This window comes from Protomyctophum bolini (assembly GCF_963924005.1).
Source record: "Protomyctophum bolini genome assembly, chromosome: 22".
NCBI classification, from domain to species: domain Eukaryota; kingdom Metazoa; phylum Chordata; class Actinopteri; order Myctophiformes; family Myctophidae; genus Protomyctophum; species Protomyctophum bolini.
This window is the reverse complement of record NC_137883.1, coordinates 35,273,897-35,296,757: the sequence shown is the minus strand read 5'-3', so window position 1 is coordinate 35,296,757 and position 22,861 is coordinate 35,273,897. Positions and strand designations below refer to the sequence as shown.

Sequence of the window (22,861 nt, the reverse complement as noted above, 5' to 3'; positions counted from 1 at the left end):
AATATGTTGCTCCAGTGACCCTCCCAGGAGCAAAGATTTGAGTTAAAAACATTCGCTCTGAAAGAATATATTATTCACGAGATTATTCAAAGATCTGCGCCACATTTTCACAATAAAAAAAAAAAATAGCAGACCTACTAGCTCGTATAAGCGTGGCACTCAGTGCTGCGTTATACGAGCTTGTAGATCTTTTCATCGAGCTTGTAGATCTTCTCAACAGTATAACATATAACGCTTAATATCCTCCTATACTATGTAGTTGTTTTTTATAACTTATAGTATAGTTGGATTATATATAATAATATATATAATAATAATATTATACCGTTTTGTTTAGATTGTTGTTAAATGAACACTTCACCCCAGTCTTCTAATTTTGTGGGATTTGTTTTTTTGTTTTTGTCGCATTCCTGGATGCTATAATCCAATATAAAACAGGAGAGCACTCAGTCCTAATTCCTAACAAGAGCTAAAAAAAAAAACTATATTTAGAACGTTTGTCTTTGAACCTGGAATGGAAGCTGGAACGTCAGCCGGCTCCAACTCTGTGAGAGAGTCGTTTGGGAGGAGTATTCCTGTTAATGATCTTGTCGTCACTGTCGTCAGCTTGATTTGATAAAACGTTGCTTTTTAGTGGATATAGCACCAGTGTTGTTTTTGGCAGCACATTTAGATTTTTAAGTTTTAGTCACAGTCTCTTGAATAGTTTATTTAGTTTTAGTCACAGTCTCTTGAATAGTTTATTTAGTTTTAGTCACAGTCTCTTGAATAGTTTATTTAGTTTTAGTCACAGTCTCTTGAATAGTTTATTTAGTTTTAGTCACAGTCTCTTGAATAGTTTATTTAGTTTTAGTCACAGTCTCTTGAATAGTTTTCATGTAGTTTTAGTCACAGTCTCTTGAATAGTTTATTTAGTTTTAGTCACAGTCTCTTGAATAGTTTATTTAGTTTTAGTCACAGTCTCTTGAATAGTTTATTTAGTTTTAGTCACCCGTCGTACCCATACAGGTCCATTTGGTTTCATTTTGCATTCACAAGAGTTCAATTATTGTTAAACATCTGCATTACTTCAGTTCATTTACAAGATTTACACATTTCTGACCATAAAGTTGTATGGTAAACATCTGGAGGAGGAGGAGAGACCCGGACACCGCCACCTGGTTCAAGAAGTGTATTTAATTAAGTCATTAATTAGTCATATAGCAACGTTTCGGCCTTCTTCAGGCATATAGATCATGAGAACATTTGTCAAAAGCATGGAATTGTAGACCAAATCTTATCCAATGACCACAAAATATTAACCTATATTAATATTGACCTATAAGTCTTGGGTCTGAGAGGCCATTCAGGCAAAAGGCAGAGTAAATACTGGGCCTGGATATGAAGAGGGGCTGAAACCCACGGTCCTAAAACATGACAGGAATGATATGAAGAGGGGCTGAAACCCACGGTCCTAAAACATGACAGGAATGATATGAAGAGGGGCTGAAACCCACGGTCCTAAAACATGACAGGAATGATATGAAGAGGGGCTGAAACCCACGGTCCTAAAACATGACAGGAATGATATGAAGAGGGGCTGAAACCCACGGTCCTAAAACATGACAGGAATGATATGAAGAGGGGCTGAAACCCACGGTCCTAAAACATGACAGGAATGATATGAAGAGGGGCTGAAACCCACGGTCCTAAAACATGACAGGAATGATATGAAGAGGGGCTGAAACCCACGGTCCTAAAACATGACAGGAATGATATGAAGAGGGGCTGAAACCCACGGTCCTAAAACATGACAGGAATGATATGAAGAGGGGCTGAAACCCACGGTCCTAAAACATGACAGGAATGATATGAAGAGGGGCTGAAACCCACGGTCCTAAAACATGACAGGAATGATATGAAGAGGGGCTGAAACCCACGGTCCTAAAACATGACAGGAATGATATGAAGAGGGGCTGAAACCCACGGTCCTAAAACATGACAGGAATGATATGAAGAGGGGCTGAAACCCACGGTCCTAAAACATGACAGGAATGATATGAAGAGGGGCTGAAAGCCACTGTCCTAAAACATGACAGGAATGATATGAAGAGGGGCTGAAACCCACGGTCCTAAAACATGACAGGAATGAGGGGCTGAAAGCCACTGTCCTAAAACATGACAGGAATGAGGGGCTGAAAGCCACTGTCCTAAAACATGACAGGAATGATATGAAGAGGGGCTGAAACCCACGGTCCTAAAACATGACAGGATATGAAGAGGGGCTGAAAGCCACTGTCCTAAAACATGACAGGAATGACCTCGATATGAAGAGGGGCTGAAAGCCACTGTCCTAAAACATGACAGGAATGACGCAAAGGCTCATTCCTGTCATTTCAGGGCTCCCCGCGAGCCCTGAAATGGATACCGATGACCCGGTTAAGCCTCTTGACCCTCGACCCCCGGCCGGCATCCCCTCAGGGCTATGAATGAGCCCCTCTCTCTCCTGCACGGCAAGGTGATGGAGCTGGGCAGGGATTCAGTGGAGCTGGGCAGGGATTCAGTTCAGTGGAGCTGGGCAGGGATTCAGTTCAGTGGAGCTGGGCAGGGATTCAGTTCAGTGGAGCTGGGCAGGGATTCAGTTCAGTGGAGCTGGGCAGGGGTTCAGTTCAGTGGAGCTGGGCAGGGATTCCAAGCTCCTCGGCATAATACTAACATATCGCTGAGGACCTGCATAGTCCCGCCCCCTTTCATGACGACGCCAGGCCTATAGGAAATTATTCCCAATGCATTTTTCCCATAGACATTTAAAAACGTATTTATTTAAAGACCTTATTATAAGCGTCGTACGAAGCCAACTCGAGTTGTGACAAATCATGACAACAAACACAACATTGTAGCCTACTTTCACTCCACTACAATTATTTGAAGTTACTTTAGCTACTATAGTTACTTTGTAGATTTAGATTATCATTACAAAAACATGCATTATAGCCACTTCAATCCTATACTGTATATACATTTCAGCCATTTGAAAAAAGCTCACAATGCAATTTGAAATAAACATTTGAGTATACTTTCTTCCACCACTGTGTCTCAGACGTACAGTAGGAGCTGAGCTTCCCTCCCTCCAGGATATACAGTACAAGAAGCACGCTTAATGTGCTTACATTATATTAGCCAAAGCTGAGAGGATTATCAAGGACACTCGCCACCTCCGGCCAAACAAACCTGTTCATGGTGGCCACGGCCAGCCCAAGGCAAGCCATACCTAATATGTATTCAAAAGCCCGTTCCACTACTGGACTATATGGAGCGGTCTCTCCACCTGTCAGCCGTCACGCTGTCCAACAAGCGCTAAGCCCTGTCGCCATGTCGCTCTCATCGTGGACGGCACAACAGCGGTGTTGTTTTCGTCGACTATTAAACTAAGACGAAAAATGTCTGTCGACTACCTTTTTCCCCTGATGAAAACTAAATGGAAACTACATAAAAAAATAAGCTATGATGAGTAAAACTTAGACTAAATATACTGACGATTTCGTCAACAAATACAAACTAGACTAAAATGTCAGGAAGGGACTAGAGGACAAGAGATCCAATATACTGTAAGTCATTTTACACTTGGTTGAACATAGCAGATCTACAAGCTCACAACGCGTCGCGCTGCGACACGTTGTGGGCTTGTAGATTGGCTATTTTCAGCAAGTGAAAAGAACTGTCATTACGACGGCATTAAAGGCGCAGTGAAATGAAAAATACGTTTTTCACACTTTTAGACCATATCCGTGGTCATCATATGGGCATACCTAACAATGGATGCCAAAAAAATGGGAAAATTCTCATTTCTGTGTGTTTTTATATCAAAGGTCCATAAAAACGATTGTATTAGAATCGTTTGCTTAGAATTGGACGGAACGATTTTAGATCAAAAGTCATTCACGTTTTACAACCGTAGTGGTTCTAAAGATAGATACATTATGACTTGGACCCCTTTCATAGAGTTTGTAGAAAGTATACCTTTCACTTAAACCCATATTCCCCTGTACAATCTGATACCTCACACCAAACCTGACATTGGGCGACCTCTGGTTAGAGGCCCTCAGTAAGTAGACAGTTGGATATAGAACAATTTACTATCTAAACTGAAAGATGGATACAATGTATGTAACCTAGATACCATACCCTGATGGAAAATGCTGTTTATTTTATTTTATTATTATTTTTATTTATTTTTCTTCTTACTATGTTCATTAGTACTTTCAAAACTAGTTTACTGATTACTTTTACTGTCTTGTACTGTCTGTCTTTGTTGTATTGGTCTTGTTCTGACCTTGATTGGGGGGGAGGGGGGGTATTTACATGTCGGATACAACAAAATGTACAAAAAAAAAGTCATTCACGTTTTAAGATTTTCGATCTGATCGGCAAAACTGGAACATTTTCGATGACGTCCCAACTGGGGAATAACATTGAGTGTTGCACAGCCTGACTGGGAGCTCAATGACCGCTATATTGACACACACGGGAATAACATGCAAATTACTGCAACATAATCCACTACAACACGTCACTAACTCCTAAAGAAAATACAATGAAACTACCGCCCTTGGTGCCACGCACCATTATGTCATACTTTGCAATAGCTGAAGTATGACGTGTTCCCGTCCAGAATGAAACGCATGTGTGATAATTGAAAAAACGAAACAAAAGCAGATCTACAAGCTTGTACATGAATAGAAAACAAGCTTATAATAATAATAATAATAAGCAGACTTGGCAAACACTGGATACAATTAAGACACAGCTGAGGGTTCTAAGTATATCGTCTTCTCACAGTAACCGTATATCGTATCAACGATAGAGTCCCTCGTCTCACCATGCGTCCCGAGCTTTAACCCATTCTGACCTGAGATCAGATTCATACGAGGTTTCCACTGGACACACACTGGTCTGATTAACCCATTCTGACCTGAGATCAGATTCTAAAAATGTCAGTCGTTCTTCGAATTTTTCAAAAATAGCAGACCTACAAGCTCGTATCGCGCCACTCGGTGGCGCGCTATGAGCTTGTAGATCTGCTATTTTTCAATAGCTAAAGCATAACATGATGCCAACACCAAAATGGGTGCCCGGTCAGAATGGGTTAACGTTCCCTGGCATCGTCACGCACGTCGGGGACATTTCATTCTGTATCTGTCACTCATGCATTACTGCTATGTTCCCATAGCCTGCGGGGATGCCTTTCCAAAGTCACAGAGGTGGTAATGTAATGGTCCCCGGATGGCACTCAACACTTAATCCATGTTAGTGTATATGGAAAATATGTCCTTCTTCCCATACCTGAAAAGGACTGTTGCTAATAGAAACGGCTCAATCAATAACCCACAGTTTGGAGGGATAACTAATTTTATCTGTAGAGACTATAACTCAACACAAGTGACATTGGAAGTGATGACACAAAGAAGCCAGCTGACAGAATAGGAACTGGAACACTGCAACATGTGACCTGACAGTTTTCTGAAAAACCCTATGTTTCTATTTAAGTGGTTTTCACACTATTTCATGTCAATGGATGTTAATCCAGGGACCCCTCCCCCCCACACCCAGAAGCCAAGATTTTAGTTAAAAACGTTCACTGTGAAAGAAGATATATTCAAAGATTTGCGCCACATTTTCACAAATTTTCAAAAATAGCAAATCTTCAAGCTCTTAGTGCGGCACTCGGTGCCGCGCTACGAGCGTGTAGATCTGCTATTTTTCAAAAGCATTACATAATGCTTAAAACACCAAAAGGGGTTCCCGCCCAGAATGGGTTAAAGACACGGAGAGACTCCTGATCCTGAACAAACACTTTATAGCAATGATTATTGATTATCAGAATATTTTATAGCATTATGTTATACTATATTTGTAACTTTAGCTATTTTAGAAGAATCGTGAAATGTGTCGCAAATCTTGGAATATAATTTATATTCTTTCACAGTGAACGTTTTTAACCCATTCTGACCGGGCAACCATTTTGGTGTTAGCATCATGTTATGCTTTAGCTATTGAAAAATAGCAGATCTACAAGCTCATATCGCGCCACCGAGTGGCGCGATAAGAGCTTGTAGGTCTGCTATTTTTGAAAAATCGAAGAACGACTGTCATTTTTTTAAATCTGATCTCAGGTCAGAATGGGTTCATCAGACCAGTGTGTGTCCCGTGGAAACCTCGTATGAATCTGATCTCAGGTCAGAATGGGTTAACTCATATCTTTGCTTCTGGGTGGATATTTTCAGACGGAGGTTTGGTTGGTCCTCGACGTGACATTCTTTTGAGAACCACTGACACGTACAGTAGAAACAGGATTCTTTTTCCAGAAAACTGTCGTGATTTTAGAAGAAGATTTTTTTTTTAGACCAGTCTCAGGTCTTAATTGGTTAACAAACAAAAAACTAAAACTAAAAATTAGTGTCGTGTCGCGTTAGCGGTTTTATTGGACGAGGCCAGACTGGACAGTGTGAGGGTGGGGTGGTGGGGTGGGAGTAGCGGGTTTGTGGGGGTGATGGGGCATTGGAGGGGGGGAGGGGGGGGGGGGGAATGGTAGGGCAGTAAAAAATAGCCTTCTACGGTTATCCCCTCAGACCCCCGGCCGGCGGCCTCGGCCCCGCCCACAGGAAGACAGGTGGAAATTGCTGGAACGAGTGGGATAGTTGCACTGCACCAGCCGCTGCTGTGCTCCGTGCGCACGGGTGTGTGTGTGTGTGTGTGCGTGTTTGTGTGTGTGTGCGTGTTTGTGTGCATGTGCGTGTTTGTGTGCATGTGCGTGTTTGTGTGTGTGTGTGTGTGTGTGTGTGTGTGTGTGTGTGCATGTGCGTGTTTGTGTGTGTGTGTGTGTGTGTGTGTGTGTGTGCATGTGCGTGTTTGTGTGTGTGTGTGCGTGTGAGAGATAGAGCAGTGGAGTAATGGGCTGTAGAGTGGCTCATGAGAGCCAGACAGACTATGCATTCTGTACATGCTGTACACACGCACGCACACACGCACCGTGACGCGCACGCACGCACACACGTCACACACACACACACACACACACAATGATGATCATTTATTACCATTCTGAGTCAAGTGGACATCAGTGTTCAACAGCACCAACTATAACAAATTGCTTTGGGTGGAAACATCGTTTGGAAATATATAGTATCAGATCGACAAGCTGAAAAACGTCTCGCTTTGATGCTTCTGTGTGACGCTGTATTGTAGTGTGTAGTGTGGTGTGTTCAAGTAGTCTACGGGGATTCATGTGACGCTGTATTGTAGTGTGTAGTGTGGTGTGTTCAAGTAGTCTACGGGGATTCATGTGACGCTGTATTGTAGTGTGTAGTGTGGTGTGTTCAAGTAGTCTACGGGGATTCATGTGACGCTGTATTGTAGTGTGTAGTGTGGTGTGTTCAAGTAGTCTACGGGGATTCATGTGACGCTGTATTGTAGTGTGTAGTGTGGTGTGTTCAAGTAGTCTACGGGGATTCATGTGACGCTGTATTGTAGTGTGTAGTGTGGTGTGTTCAAGTAGTCTACGGGGATTCATGTGACGCTGTATTGTAGTGTGTAGTGTGGTGTGTTCAAGTAGTCTACGGGGATTCATGTGACGCTGTATTGTAGTGTGTAGTGTGGTGTGTTCAAGTAGTCTACGGGGATTCATGTGACGCTGTATTGTAGTGTGTAGTGTGGTGTGTTCAAGTAGTCTACGGGGATTCATGTGACGCTGTATTGTAGTGTGTAGTGTGGTGTGTTCAAGTAGTCTACGGGGATTCATGTGACGCTGTATTGTAGTGTGTAGTGTGGTGTGTTCAAGTAGTCTACGGGGATTCATGTGACGCTGTATTGTAGTGTGTAGTGTGGTGTGTTCAAGTAGTCTACGGGGATTCATGTGACGCTGTATTGTAGTGTGTAGTGTGGTGTGTTCAAGTAGTCTACGGGGATTCATGTGACGCTGTATTGTAGTGTGTAGTGTGGTGTGTTCAAGTAGTCTACGGGGATTCATGTGACGCTGTATTGTAGTGTGTAGTGTGGTGTGTTCAAGTAGTCTACGGGGATTCATGTGACGCTGTATTGTAGTGTGTAGTGTGGTGTGTTCAAGTAGTCTACGGGGATTCATGTGACGCTGTATTGTAGTGTGTAGTGTGGTGTGTTCAAGTAGTCTACGGGGATTCATGTGACGCTGTATTGTAGTGTGTAGTGTGGTGTGTTCAAGTAGTCTACGGGGATTCATGTGACGCTGTATTGTAGTGTGTAGTGTGGTGTGTTCAAGTAGTCTACGGGGATTCATGTGACGCTGTATTGTAGTGTGTAGTGTGGTGTGTTCAAGTAGTCTACGGGGATTCATGTGACGCTGTATTGTAGTGTGTAGTGTGGTGTGTTCAAGTAGTCTACGGGGATTCATGTGACGCTGTATTGTAGTGTGTAGTGTGGTGTGTTCAAGTAGTCTACGGGGATTCATGTGACGCTGTATTGTAGTGTGTAGTGTGGTGTGTTCAAGTAGTCTACGGGGATTCATGTGACGCTGTATTGTAGTGTGTAGTGTGGTGTGTTCAAGTAGTCTACGGGGATTCATGTGACGCTGTATTGTAGTGTGTAGTGTGGTGTGTTCAAGTAGTCTACGGGGATTCATGTGACGCTGTATTGTAGTGTGTAGTGTGGTGTGTTCAAGTAGTCTACGGGGATTCATGTGACGCTGTATTGTAGTGTGTAGTGTGGTGTGTTCAAGTAGTCTACGGGGATTCATGTGACGCTGTATTGTAGTGTGTAGTGTGGTGTGTTCAAGTAGTCTACGGGGATTCATGTGACGCTGTATTGTAGTGTGTAGTGTGGTGTGTTCAAGTAGTCTACGGGGATTCATGTGACGCTGTATTGTAGTGTGTAGTGTGGTGTGTTCAAGTAGTATACGGGGATTCATGTGACGCTGTATTGTAGTGTGTAGTGTGGTGTGTTCAAGTAGTCTACGGGGATTCATGTGACGCTGTATTGTAGTGTGTAGTGTGGTGTGTTCAAGTAGTCTACGGGGATTCATGTGACGCTGTATTGTAGTGTGTAGTGTGGTGTGTTCAAGTAGTCTACGGGGATTCATGTGACGCTGTATTGTAGTGTGTAGTGTGGTGTGTTCAAGTAGTCTACGGGGATTCATGTGACGCTGTATTGTAGTGTGTAGTGTGGTGTGTTCAAGTAGTATACGGGGATTCATGTGACGCTGTATTGTAGTGTGTAGTGTGGTGTGTTCAAGTAGTCTACGGGGATTCATGTGACGCTGTATTGTAGTGTGTAGTGTGGTGTGTTCAAGTAGTCTACGGGGATTCATGTGACGCTGTATTGTAGTGTGTAGTGTGGTGTGTTCAAGTAGTCTACGGGGATTCATGTGACGCTGTATTGTAGTGTGTAGTGTGGTGTGTTCAAGTAGTCTACGGGGATTCATGTGACGCTGTATTGTAGTGTGTAGTGTGGTGTGTTCAAGTAGTCTACGGGGATTCATGTGACGCTGTATTGTAGTGTGTAGTGTGGTGTGTTCAAGTAGTCTACGGGGATTCATGTGACGCTGTATTGTAGTGTGTAGTGTGGTGTGTTCAAGTAGTATACGGGGATTCATGTGACGCTGTATTGTAGTGTGTAGTGTGGTGTGTTCAAGTAGTCTACGGGGATTCATGTGACGCTGTATTGTAGTGTGTAGTGTGGTGTGTTCAAGTAGTCTACGGGGATTCATGTGACGCTGTATTGTAGTGTGTAGTGTGGTGTGTTCAAGTAGTCTACGGGGATTCATGTGACGCTGTATTGTAGTGTGTAGTGTGGTGTGTTCAAGTAGTCTACGGGGATTCATGTGACGCTGTATTGTAGTGTGTAGTGTGGTGTGTTCAAGTAGTCTACGGACATTCATACGCTGTATTGTAGTGTGTAGTGTGGTGTGTTCAAGTAGTCTACGGGGATTCATGTGACGCTGTATTGTAGTGTGTAGTGTGGTGTGTTCAAGTAGTCTACGGGGATTCATGTGACGCTGTATTGTAGTGTGTAGTGTGGTGTGTTCAAGTAGTCTACGGGGATTCATGTGACGCTGTATTGTAGTGTGTAGTGTGGTGTGTTCAAGTAGTCTACGGGGATTCATGTGACGCTGTATTGTAGTGTGTAGTGTGGTGTGTTCAAGTAGTCTACGGGGATTCATGTGACGCTGTATTGTAGTGTGTAGTGTGGTGTGTTCAAGTAGTCTACGGGGATTCATGTGACGCTGTATTGTAGTGTGTAGTGTGGTGTGTTCAAGTAGTCTACGGGGATTCATGTGACGCTGTATTGTAGTGTGTAGTGTGGTGTGTTCAAGTAGTCTACGGGGATTCATGTGACGCTGTATTGTAGTGTGTAGTGTGGTGTGTTCAAGTAGTCTACGGGGATTCATGTGACGCTGTATTGTAGTGTGTAGTGTGGTGTGTTCAAGTAGTATACGGGGATTCATGTGACGCTGTATTGTAGTGTGTAGTGTGGTGTGTTCAAGTAGTCTACGGGGATTCATGTGACGCTGTATTGTAGTGTGTAGTGTGGTGTGTTCAAGTAGTCTACGGGGATTCATGTGACGCTGTATTGTAGTGTGTAGTGTGGTGTGTTCAAGTAGTCTACGGGGATTCATGTGACGCTGTATTGTAGTGTGTAGTGTGGTGTGTTCAAGTAGTCTACGGGGATTCATGTGACGCTGTATTGTAGTGTGTAGTGTGGTGTGTTCAAGTAGTCTACGGGGATTCATGTGACGCTGTATTGTAGTGTGTAGTGTGGTGTGTTCAAGTAGTATACGGGGATTCATGTGACGCTGTATTGTAGTGTGTAGTGTGGTGTGTTCAAGTAGTCTACGGGGATTCATGTGACGCTGTATTGTAGTGTGTAGTGTGGTGTGTTCAAGTAGTCTACGGGGATTCATGTGACGCTGTATTGTAGTGTGTAGTGTGGTGTGTTCAAGTAGTCTACGGGGATTCATGTGACGCTGTATTGTAGTGTGTAGTGTGGTGTGTTCAAGTAGTATACGGGGATTCATGTGACGCTGTATTGTAGTGTGTAGTGTGGTGTGTTCAAGTAGTCTACGGGGATTCATGTGACGCTGTATTGTAGTGTGTAGTGTGGTGTGTTCAAGTAGTCTACGGGGATTCATGTGACGCTGTATTGTAGTGTGTAGTGTGGTGTGTTCAAGTAGTCTACGGGGATTCATGTGACGCTGTATTGTAGTGTGTAGTGTGGTGTGTTCAAGTAGTCTACGGGGATTCATGTGACGCTGTATTGTAGTGTGTAGTGTGGTGTGTTCAAGTAGTATACGGGGATTCATGTGACGCTGTATTGTAGTGTGTAGTGTGGTGTGTTCAAGTAGTATACGGACATTCATGTGACGCTGTATTGTAGTGTGTAGTGTGGTGTGTTCAAGTAGTATACGGACATTCATTTACCAACAATTCTGACCTCAGATCAGATTCTAAAAATGTCCTCTAAATACTGACAGTTTTCTGAAAAAGCTATGTTTCCATGTCAGTCGTTCTTCGATTTAAAAAAAATAGCAGACCTGTAGGTCTGCTATTTGTCAATAGCTAAAGCATAACATAATGCTAACACCAAAAGGGGTCCCCTCCCAAAATGGGTTAATGAACAACAAGTTAGTTTATGCGGTACCAATGAAATACAATGGTGAACCATTATGGTTATTGTGAGCCTTTTATACCTGACGTAACCTGAGGACGCCTCTGTGTCACCTTATAGCTTTTAACCGCTTTAAACCATTATTTTAAAATGTAGCTGTTGACAAATAGCAGATCTACATGAAAGACTTGACATGAAAAACTACTGGCACTGGCATATAGAAACACTTAGAATTTAGAAGACATTTTGTAGAATGAATGGTTAACACAAGTTACATGAATGTTCAACCAACACCTGTTTAGTCCAATTATTCTTGTAATAATGCTCTAGTCAGTTAATGAACTAGATGTTTCCACTCATTTCAACATATAGGCCTATGTTTAGGTACATTTGGTAGTCCCTATTCTCTTTGGTTTTAGCTTGTTTTGTTTGAGTATACCTAGAAAAGTAGGTAGCTATTATAATAAGTCAGATGTAGTATTATTTTTCAGCTAATGATAATATTTTCTTTTTAATTTGCATAACTTTGGGTCCTGTGTGATTGTATTTAAATGTAGCATGAGGTCAGGTGGCGCCCTCTTGTGTTAGAGAGGGATGCTTATATTCCATTTATATCATTATGTCATGCTTATTATTTGAAAAAGAAATCACATTCCAAAATCATATTTTAAAATAAAGAGACCCCTTTTCTTTAGCTAAAAAAACCCGAATCTATTCTATTTTATAATTATACCACGTGACACTGTAGTACACCTAGATCTATCTTCCATACAATTACAGTTTACAATTTAGGCATTTAGCAGACGCTAAACGTAATCCAGAGCAATTTACACTAAGCAAGAACAACACGTGAGTGACTCATCATTCATGATCATCGTGATAAAAATGCACCCCTCACTTTACACAAGTGTGATTTTTACAAGGGGTGCACGATTATGACTTTATGATATCCGATCTCCGATTATTTGCAGGGTCATATGCCGATTCCGATATTATACAGAGGACCACAATGGAAACAAGCCTATAGGCCCTCCTAGGGCCTTATTGGCCCAAAGCCTGTTAATAAAGTATTCAATCAATCAATCAATAGCAGACTCTTTTCCAAGTCTGAAGTCTTTTTGCTGGTGAAAACCGATTGAATAATCTATATTATTTTGAGACTGTTCCGATACCGATATGGTATTTTTATGGCCTGTTCCGATTATGCTACAGATTAATCGTGCATCCCTAATTTTTACTATTTTGAAATAAATAAATAAGAAGAAAAAAAGTCAGTGGACAGGTGCGTCGGATAACTGGAACTGGAGAAGTAGAGATTTAGATTTAGGTTTAGAAGTAATTATTGAGCAACGTTTGGGTCGTTCAGACCCAAACTTGTTAAACATTGCATAACTTAATTTACAAGACGTCTACACAATTAGGGAATGTAGAAGAATTTCCATCTACCCCACAGACTCTGCGTAAGAAGGGGCTCCTAAACGCTGTGTGTGTCTCTGCCCCACAGACGCTGCGTAAGAAGGGCCTCCTAAACGCTGTGTGTGTCTCTGCCCCACAGACTCTGCGTAAGAAGGGCCTCCTAAACGCTGTGTGTGTCTCTGCCCCACAGACTCTGCGTAAGAAGGGCCTCCTAAACGCTGTGTGTGTCTCTGCCCCACAGACTCTGCGTAAGAAGGGGCTCCTAAACGCTGTGTGTGTCTCTGCCCCACAGACTCTCCGTAAGAAGGGCCTCCTAAACGCTGTGTGTGTCTCTGCCCCACAGACGCTGCGTAAGAAGGGGCTCCTAAACGCTGTGTGTGTCTCTGCCCCACAGACGCTGCGTAAGAAGGGGCTCCTAAACGCTGTGTGTGTCTCTGCCCCACAGACTCTCCGTAAGAAGGGCCTCCTAAACGCTGTGTGTGTCTCTGCCCCACAGACGCTGCGTAAGAAGGGGCTCCTAAACGCTGTGTGTGTCTCTGCCCCACAGACTCTGCGTAAGAAGGGGCTCCTAAACGCTGTGTGTGTCTCTGCCCCACAGACTCTCCGTAAGAAGGGCCTCCTAAACGCTGTGTGTGTCTCTGCCCCACAGACTCTGCGTAAGAAGGGGCTCCTAAACGCTGTGTGTGTCTCTGCCCCACAGACGCTGCGTAAGAAGGGGCTAAACGGCTGCGACAGCCCCGACATCGAAGCCGACGACTCTGCCGGCCAGAGCCCGGAGTCAGAGGAGAAATACCGCAAGATTAACGAGGACATCGACCTGATGATCAGCAGACAGAGACTGTGTGTAAGTTGTTTGTCATTTGGTGTGTTCAACTTCAACAGGGTTCACCCTACAATGTACCGTACTGCATGTCAATTCAATTGATAAAAAAAAAAGCTTCTAATATATTATTTATGCCCCAAAATCTATAAATCTCACACTATTAAGGCAACCGGCCGGTTCCACACGGTGCAGCTCGTGGAGCACGGCACGGGCCTGCCCATCTAAATGTCTGTGCACGCCACTCACTGCCTGGGCATGCGGTCCCAGTTGGTTCCTATAACGCCAAATCAAAATGCGTTCAGATCCGAGCCAATTAAGTCTCTATGAGGAGAAGCGTCTGGAAGCCTGTCCTTTTCAATCCCACAGCATTTGGAGGTCCGCAGCCAAATACATACAGTATTAATTTAGGGGTCCATGACACGGGGAAAAAAAGTGTTGAAAACCACTGATAATTGCCATGTTTGTCTGTCTGTCTGTGCGCGCGCGTGTGTCTGTCTGTCTGTCTGTCTCTCTGTCTGTGTGTGTGTGTGTGTGTGTGTGTGTGTCCTCCAGCAGGCCCTGCCGCCCTCCAACTACGACATGGGAGTGTCCATTGCGGGCAGCAACTCCAGCGGCCTGCTGTACTCTCACCCCGCCATAGGGGGCGCCCTGTCCAACCACAACCTGCTGCCCCTCAGCCACAGCCACCCGTCTCTGCAGCGCAGCAGCATGTCTCCTCACCGCTCCCCCAGCACTGGGAACGCTGGTAGGACAATCACTGTTGTTTTTCTCACCGCTCCCCCAGCACTGGGAACGCTGGTAGGACAATCACTGTTGTTTTTCTCACCGCTCCCCCAGCACTGGGAACGCTGGTAGGACAATCACTGTTGTTTTTCTCACCGCTCCCCCAGCACTGGGAACGCTGGTAGGACAATCACTGTTGTTTTTCTCATCGCTCCCCCAGCACTGGGAACGCTGGTAGGACAATCACTGTTGTTTTGGGGATTTTTAAGTTTTAGTCATAAGTCTTTGGAATAAAACTTAATTTTGTTTGGTTTGAGTCACATTTTAGTCACCATGAAATGTTTTGGTGTTTAGTCTAGTTTTATAGTTGACTAAATGTCATAAGATTTTAGTCGACTAAATCTACAGTTGATCTTACTTACTTACTTATGCCTATCGCTCCTTTTCATGGAGCATAGGCCGTTGACTACAGTTCGCCAGAGTCCTCTATCCTGGGCCTTCTTTTCCAGCCGTTTCCATGTCAGTCTGTTTGACAGTTGATCTATAGTCGAGTAAAGTGTATTTTGACGGGCCTTGATGCCGTCGTAACGGCTGATTTTACAATTGCTGAAAATAGTCGAACTACAAGCTTGCAACGCGTCGCAGTGCGGCGCGATTCAATGATTTGAAATCAATACGATTCAATGATTTGAAATCAATACGATTCAATGATTTGAAATCAATACGATTCAATGATTTGAAATCAATACGATTCAATGATTTGAAATCAATACGATTCAATGCTTTGAAATCAATACGATTCAATGATTTGAAATCAATACGATTCAATGATTTGAAATCAATACGATTCAATGATTTGAAATCAATACGATTCAATGATTTGAAATCAATACGATTCAATGATTTGAAATCAATACGATTCAATGTTTTGAAATCAATACGATTCAATGATTTGAAATCAATACGATTCAATGATTTGAAATCGATACGATTCAATGTTTTGAAATCGATACGATTCAATGATTTGAAATCAATACGATTCAATGATTTGAAATCAATACGATTCAATGAGATTTGAAATCAATACGATTCAATGATTTGAAATCGATACAGTAACTATTTAAAATACATCGACATTATTTTAAATTAAGTAATTAAACCCCTCTTTTAAAATTTTCTTATAACCGTTAAATAACGTCTGTGTGTCTCCTTCTGTAACTTCCCAACAGGACTGATGGGGTCAGAGCTGCCCAACGTGGTGGTCTCCAGTGTCGGTAAGACTTTAACCCATTCTGGGCGGGAACCCTTTTGGTGTTTTAAGCATTAAGTTATGCTTTAGCTATTGAAAAATCAAGAAATGCCCTGCATTTGATAGTGTGAAGTGTCAGAGTTTGGAAGTGCTTGTTTTCAATAACACAACATTTTGCTGCCTCCTGCATCATGTGACATTTAGAACCAGGTGGTACGCAGGACGGTTGAGTGATTTACAACGAGCGCTTCGAAACTCCCAACAACACTCCAACATGCTGCTCAATGTTTTGCCACTCAGTCTAGATGAGGGGGGGCGTGTCCTGCATGTGCATACTCTCTATTGTACCGTGTAAAACAATCTGTCATTGTTCCATCAGGAAATGGCAGCTACAGCAACCACTGCAACTCTCCAGGGATCATGTCTCAGGTGGGCGTGTCTAAGAACATGCACGCCAAGAGCCCGCCCTCCCTCAACATGAACCGCAAGCCTGACCTGCGCACACTGCTGCCCCCTACCGGCAGCAACAAGAACAACATGCCAAACATTGTGAGTTTCTCACTGGCCCAACAAGATAAGCATAGAGACCGAACTGGAGCGTTAGCCTCCGTTTAAAAAAACTGTCATTTGTAGAATCGTCCTCAGGTCGAAATGGGTTTTTAGGTATAAGTGAAATAAGTTAACCCGTTCGTTCTCTTTCCTACAGAATCAGAGAATAAACCACTCCCAGAATGCTCAGACGCTGGCGACACCCGTGGTTTCCATATCCCAAACTCTCCCTGGACAAGCGATGGGCGGGTATCCCTCAACGCTGACCACGTCCTACGGGACAGGTGGGTGCAACACTGACGCAGGGCTTTACTGCAGCAGTTACATTCCTCAACTAAAAAACTATGGCGAAAAATGTTCGTCGGCTACCTTTTTTTCCCCACCTGCCCAAAAAGGAAATTAAACTAAGCTATGGTGACTAAAACTATGACAATTTACTATCATTTATTTACGATTTGTGACCAGTAAAAAAAACTAAACAAATGTGTCTAGTGCTTGGTTGTGCGAGTGTCGCACATGAAAATAGCTCACAACACGTCGCAGTTGTGTTGATAGAATTTGTGAATAGAAGCGAAATAGTCAATCTTTCTTCAAAAGATTGACTAAAACTGCGTCATAATTTGCTGTCAAAATGACCACCGGGAGTGACTTTGTTGGTAGTGTTTGGTATGAAGTCCATGTGTGGTGTGTGTGTGTGTTTGTCTACAGAGTGTTGGTAGTGTTTGGTATGAAGTCCATGTGTGGTGTGTGTGTGTGTTTGTCTACAGAGTAGTTGCGAACGCAGTGATTGCGAACACACTGAGCAGCACTAACTATGAGACCTAGCAGAACATGCCCCGCCACCAGCTGTATCACACACAAAAAACTTAACTTAAAAAATAAATCTTAAAGAAAACTAGATTTACGAGCTGCGTTCGCTTCCCGCGTTCGCGCATCTTACTTGTACTATCAGGGTGACATGTTTTATTGTGGTGTGTGTGTGTGTGTGTGTGTCTCTACAGAGTACTCTCTGGGAGGAGACATGTCCTCTCTGTCTGGCTTTGGGACCTCTGGACTGGGATCAGCGACGCACTGGCAGCAGCAACACTTACACACTTTACAGCACTCAGCACTAGGACACATGGGGTAAGATATGCACGTGTGTGTGTGTGTGTGTGTGCGTGTGCGTGTGCGTGTGTGTGTGTGTGTGTGTGTGTGGGTGTGCGTGTGCGCGCTGTGCGTGCGTGCCCTTATAGTTTGTCTTATTATTTGTCAGTACAGTACTGTAGTTCATGTAGATTTGGGTCTTGTTGTCTTGAGTCTAGATGTATGTAAAGCTTGATTTAAAAAATAATAGCTTTGTTGTACAAACCCATGTGTCAAATTAATAGCAAAACATTGCCGATCTACAAGCTCAAAATGAGCCACAATGTGATGCATTGTGAGCTTGTAGATCTGCCGTCTTTTTGCAGAATTCTTCGCCTATAGTATTTTCTATTAGGGACATGCCCAGAGTATGGGATGCCAGGGTTCATAAGCAGCGTTAAGAGACGTTCTCCTCTCCTCTCCTCTCCTCTCCTCTCCTCTCCTCTCCTCTCCTCTCCTCTCCTCTCCTCTCCTCTCCTTCTCCCACCCCACAGGAACCTGTGCCAGAACTCCAACCTCAACGTTCCCTCCGGACACCAGAACCTCCACATCAAATCGGAGCCGGCGTCCCCGCCCAGGGACCGCAGCGGCAGCATGACCAACAGCATGCTGGGAGGAGGAGGCGGAGGCACCACGGTGGTGGGAGGCGGCTACCCGACCGGTCGGGGGCCCGAGGCGGGGCGCTCGCCGGGCGACAGCGCCTCCAGCTGCGGCAGCTCCTACGACGGCAACGAGGAGCGCGAGGAGCACCAACAGCAGCACCACCAGCAGCAGCAGCACCACCAGCACCACCAACAGCAGCAGCACCGGGCCAACGTGGACAACCTGCTGCTGCAGCCTCTGGCCAGCCAGGAGGAGCAGCACAGTCCCTCCGTGAAGCGCATGCGTCTGTCGGAGGGCTGGGCCACATAGTGAGACAAAGACCAGTAGTAAAATAAATAGGCCTACTGCAATGCACAGTAAAATCCTTAGGGGTGGCTGATGGCCACGAGAGAGAGGGGCGCCTTTTGAGCTGGCAGCGCAAGTCTTCCATGTATTTCTGTGGTAAAGACACACAGTCTTCCATGTATTTCTGTGGTAAAGACACACAGTCAGTCTTCCATGTATTTCTGTGGTAAAGACACACAGTCTTCCATGTATTTCTGTGGTAAAGACACACAGTCAGTCTTCCATGTATTTCTATGGTAAAGACCAAGGACTGTCTAAAGAGGACAAGACGCGAAGACTGTACAGGCGACGCCATGTTGCTCCATGGTGCTCCATGGAAGGAAAGTTGAGACCCAGGAAGCTGAACACGGAAGTGTTGGCTGCATAAAGCCCACTGCGCATGTTTCTGTCCTTCCATGGAGCACCATGGCGTCGCCCGTACGGTCTTCGCGTCTCGTCCTCTTTAGACAGTCCTTGGTAAAGACGTGCTGGTGCGCTCCTCTTCCCAGCGCCCTGACCATCGCGCTTCAGCGCTCCCGACGGCCAGCGTTTTTCTTCTTTTTTTTTTTGCAGAGCCCCGGGCGCTCCATAAAGCTGGGGCGCCATCTAAAGAATGAGGCGTCTCTTTAGAATATTCGACGTTTACAGAACCGTCAAAATCAGCACAACAACAAACTTCTCTATGCCTCTCTCTTGTCCTCCCGCTCGCTCACTCGCTCGCTAGCTAGCTAGCTAGCTAGACAGAGGAACTTTTCAGTCTCACACTGGAAAGTTCCACTTTTGGAAAGGCTCGCTGGTCGTTTGATCCTCGATGCCGACATGTGACAACAGCGATAATCTACAACCCGACTGTGAATCGTTCCACGAGAATTCCACGTTTACGTCGTTTCAGCTAAACGTTTTTCTTTTGCTATAATAACGCAGATGACAGGATGTTTGAGCAGTGGTTGATAGGTTGGGCATCACGCTGTGTGTGTGTGTGTGTGTGTGTGTGTGTGTGAACGCTATGGACACTCCTCAGCTGCAAACCGGAACTTATTTTAATGAATAAAATCTTTGTATCTGTAAATGGTACATTTATATACAGAGGTGCCTTTATCCAAAGTGCATAGTTTGTTCTCTCAGAGCGCAGCAGACTCGGTGGCGAGGCTAGCTAGTTTCTTGGGACATTTGTGGTCGTAGTGACTACATCTGTCATTGAAGAAGTATTATGTTTCAGCGATTCTCTTAGTTTTAAGCGCAACTGTTGTATAGTTGCAATATTACACGAGAGGGTGTTCTTTAACATCATTAATGCACGCCTGCGGTACCGTAGGAACTCACCCGCAGTGTAATATTGCTTCGTTTTCAGGGGACGTCGGTTATGTCCAGTATGTGATATTGTGACACCTGTTAAAGCATGACAGAGATGCTCGCGCCCCGTGCCTTCTCGCGTCGGAGCCTGCAACAGCTGTCCGTTGAGCAGAGACACATTTAGAAAGCCAGGAAGCGGTGGGTTCATAGCCATTCTTACAGGCCGAGAGGTATTTGAACAATATTCTATGTGCAATAAAGTGTAGGCCACAAATCTTTCCCCTCTATCCTCACTGCTTGTTTCTGTACAAATTTTAAAAAAACTCACCCGATGCAATAGGTTTTGTGGATAATGAGGACTAGATGATTGGTTATTTTTCCTCTCAGAAACGTCATCTTCCATGTTGAATAACATGAACGTTGCGTTGGATTCGGGGCAGGTTTTCATTGCGAGTAGAGCGCTGTGCGTCGTGAATCGACCGTTAAAACACATTCTGTACAAAACACGTCTGGAAACGTCATAAGGATCAGAAACGAGTAATACCTTAGACGTCTGTGGACGTCCTAGCGACGTCCAAACGACGCGGGGCGAGATAATAATAATCAGAATTATTCCTATTTTTTTTTTTGGCATTTCGCTTTTCGCTTGCCGTATGCTAACGCTCTGTGCAAGTATTAGCTTGTCATTGACTCCCATGTTAGCGCGGCGGAAAGAATGACTCGTATCTCCTCATCCAGGGCGCTCTCCGTGGTGATGAATGGATCGATATGCTGGCGCTGCATTTCTGCTCCTCATCCGTCTCTCCCGCAAAATATGAACGCTTTTTGGAGTTTATATAAATATATTAAGATGATCGGGGATTATGAGCTCACTTTGTCAAGTCAACTTTTTTAAGAAAGTATTTCCGGTTCTTGGCTTTCAGAGTAAATGCGATCAGACTACTCTGGCACTATAGCGGCCTTTATTTTGATGCACGTTGGCGTACTCAATGTGTTAAGCGTGCGTTTTCCCACAGCTGTGGATTTAAGACCAGCTCAGGGCTGGTGGTCTAAAGAGTTTTTTTTAATGAATCACTTCACGACTTTTCTCACTGTACCTAAAATTTACGATGCCCTAAAGTACATTTGGTAATCGGGCGCTGAAAGTGGGCACTGAAAATGACAACTGCGTTGGTTGTTGGAAACTTGCGATGACACCTGACGTTCCAGTTTTTTTGTTTTTTTTTTGCACTGCTTTGCGCTGGTTGCAAGATAGGTGTGCCCTAAGGATTTTACTGTGTCAAACCATAGTTTGGGGACGGGTGGTCGGTTTTGGGAGTTTCCCCTACTGTGTTTCGTTGTTATGATCATATTCTTCTTGTGCTGAGTGGGAGTGCTACTGTATACATATAATGCTGACATGTATTTGAATTGGAGTAAAACAAAAAAAAACCCTGTGTGAGTCTCTAATGATATATTTTAGTTAGTCAGTATTTTAGACTACGTTGACATCAGGATGTCATTATACTGGGAAGGATATATAGGATGCTTGTTTTTTTGTGTGCGTGTGTGTGTGTGTGTGTGTGTGCAAGGGCTATGGTATACGTACAATAAAGTTAAATGCACATTCGTATGCAGCGTGCACATATATAAAAAATAAACAAACCTAAAAAGAAAATAAGTAATCCTGGTGGTACTATGTAAGATTGAGCTACAGTAATAGCTTAGTAGAACTAAGGTTAAATCACTCAAGTAGAGAAAGCCTGCAATTCTGATCGACTTTTACAAACGGGTGGAACGTTGTTGGTTCACCCTTAAAAGGCCTGTCTTATACTGGGTCGTATACGACCGAGTTATAAATTAGACGTTGCCATGTCATGTTGCAGGTTCAACATATCTGTGTTACAAAAAAAAAAAAAAAAAAAATGCATTGTGGATGGACGGGGTTCTGGGGGCAAAAAACGTAAGACTAAAGAGAGAGAGAGCGTAAGAGAAGGAGTATACGAGAGAGACGAGGTAAAAAGGTTTGACCGAGGAAAGACAGAGTGAAAGAGAAAGTATTGGTGAGGGATGAGGAAATGAAAGCCATTCGCAACGGGTTGCACTGACAAGTAGCAAAAAACAAAAGGACAAATCAAAGAGTTTCACTTGACGTGAATCGTTTTAGCAAAATGTATGATGAAGGTGCCGGCAATCATTATAATTATACGATGTTTGAAATGTTGTTGACTTTATTTTCATATGACAAAAAAAAGAAGTATTTGTGTGGCTTTATTATATAGAATAAGCCAGTGTATGTTGTGGATATAACTTTGCGAGTCATCGGCAGAGTTTTTGGATCAAGAGAAATATATAATACTGACAGGACAATGATGCGTTTTGTTTCGTTTTGTTTATAATGTAATGTTTTGAAACCTTATCTCTATTTAGTTGAACCAATTTGATGAACATTTTAAGAAATATCTGTGAGATTAAGAATGTGTTTATTTCTATTTAATACATTTCTGGCAATTATTAAAAGGCAGACAAGGCAAGTGCAGGCGCACGTAATTTTCTATTAAATGTACGTATTATGTTTTAGTCAGATTTAATGTATGTAAACTAATTTAAGTTACAAAAGTTCCCCAAAAGCAACCAACCATGTGCCTACAGATATCAGCACTCTCTGGAGTCTGATTCATATCGTTGTGACATGTTTCTGTATTAACTTTGTGATGATTATTAAAGTGGTATATAATGTTTCTTTTGTGTCAAATTACATTTATGACCATCTGCACATGCATCAGCATAACTACGTCTACACCAGTGGTTCTCAAAGGGGGGTCCGTGGACCCCCAGGGGCAGGGGCGTGCACACACAGAGGGCTGGCGGTGGCTCAGCTGGTAGAGTTAGAGTCGAAGTGTCCTTGAGCAAGACACTGAACCCCCAATTGCTCCTGATGTGCTGGTTGGTGCCTTGCACATGGTTTCCGCTGCCATATGTAAAGCGCCTTAGATAAAGCAAGGCGCTATTATAAATGCACCATTTGCCATTTATAGACATCAAAGGGGGCTTCAGCCCCTGCCTTTTTACCCGTCTGTAAAACAACTGCCCTTTCCAGACCACGAATGCAGCATTTACTGCATTTATACATCCACGTATGATAACAGCATCCTAAGGTTAGC

General features: G+C 43.7%; 1 protein-coding gene across 3 annotated transcripts in view; it reads left to right on the top strand.

Annotated features, from left to right (window-relative positions):
- Positions 1-22,438, top strand: part of mef2ca (myocyte enhancer factor 2ca) — a 55,961-nt gene extending 33,523 nt beyond the window's left edge. For all 3 annotated transcript variants that reach the window (XM_080756247.1, XM_080756248.1, XM_080756249.1), the window contains 7 exons: positions 13,730-13,873; positions 14,405-14,597; positions 15,805-15,849; positions 16,204-16,373; positions 16,531-16,657; positions 17,375-17,498; positions 17,993-22,438. In XM_080756247.1, coding sequence (XP_080612373.1) covers positions 13,730-13,873; positions 14,405-14,597; positions 15,805-15,849; positions 16,204-16,373; positions 16,531-16,657; positions 17,375-17,498; positions 17,993-18,410 — 1,221 coding nt within the window. In that variant the 3' untranslated portion in view covers positions 18,411-22,438. The remainder of the gene's footprint in view (positions 1-13,729; positions 13,874-14,404; positions 14,598-15,804; positions 15,850-16,203; positions 16,374-16,530; positions 16,658-17,374; positions 17,499-17,992) is intronic.
- Positions 22,439-22,861: the final 423 nt, after the last annotated feature.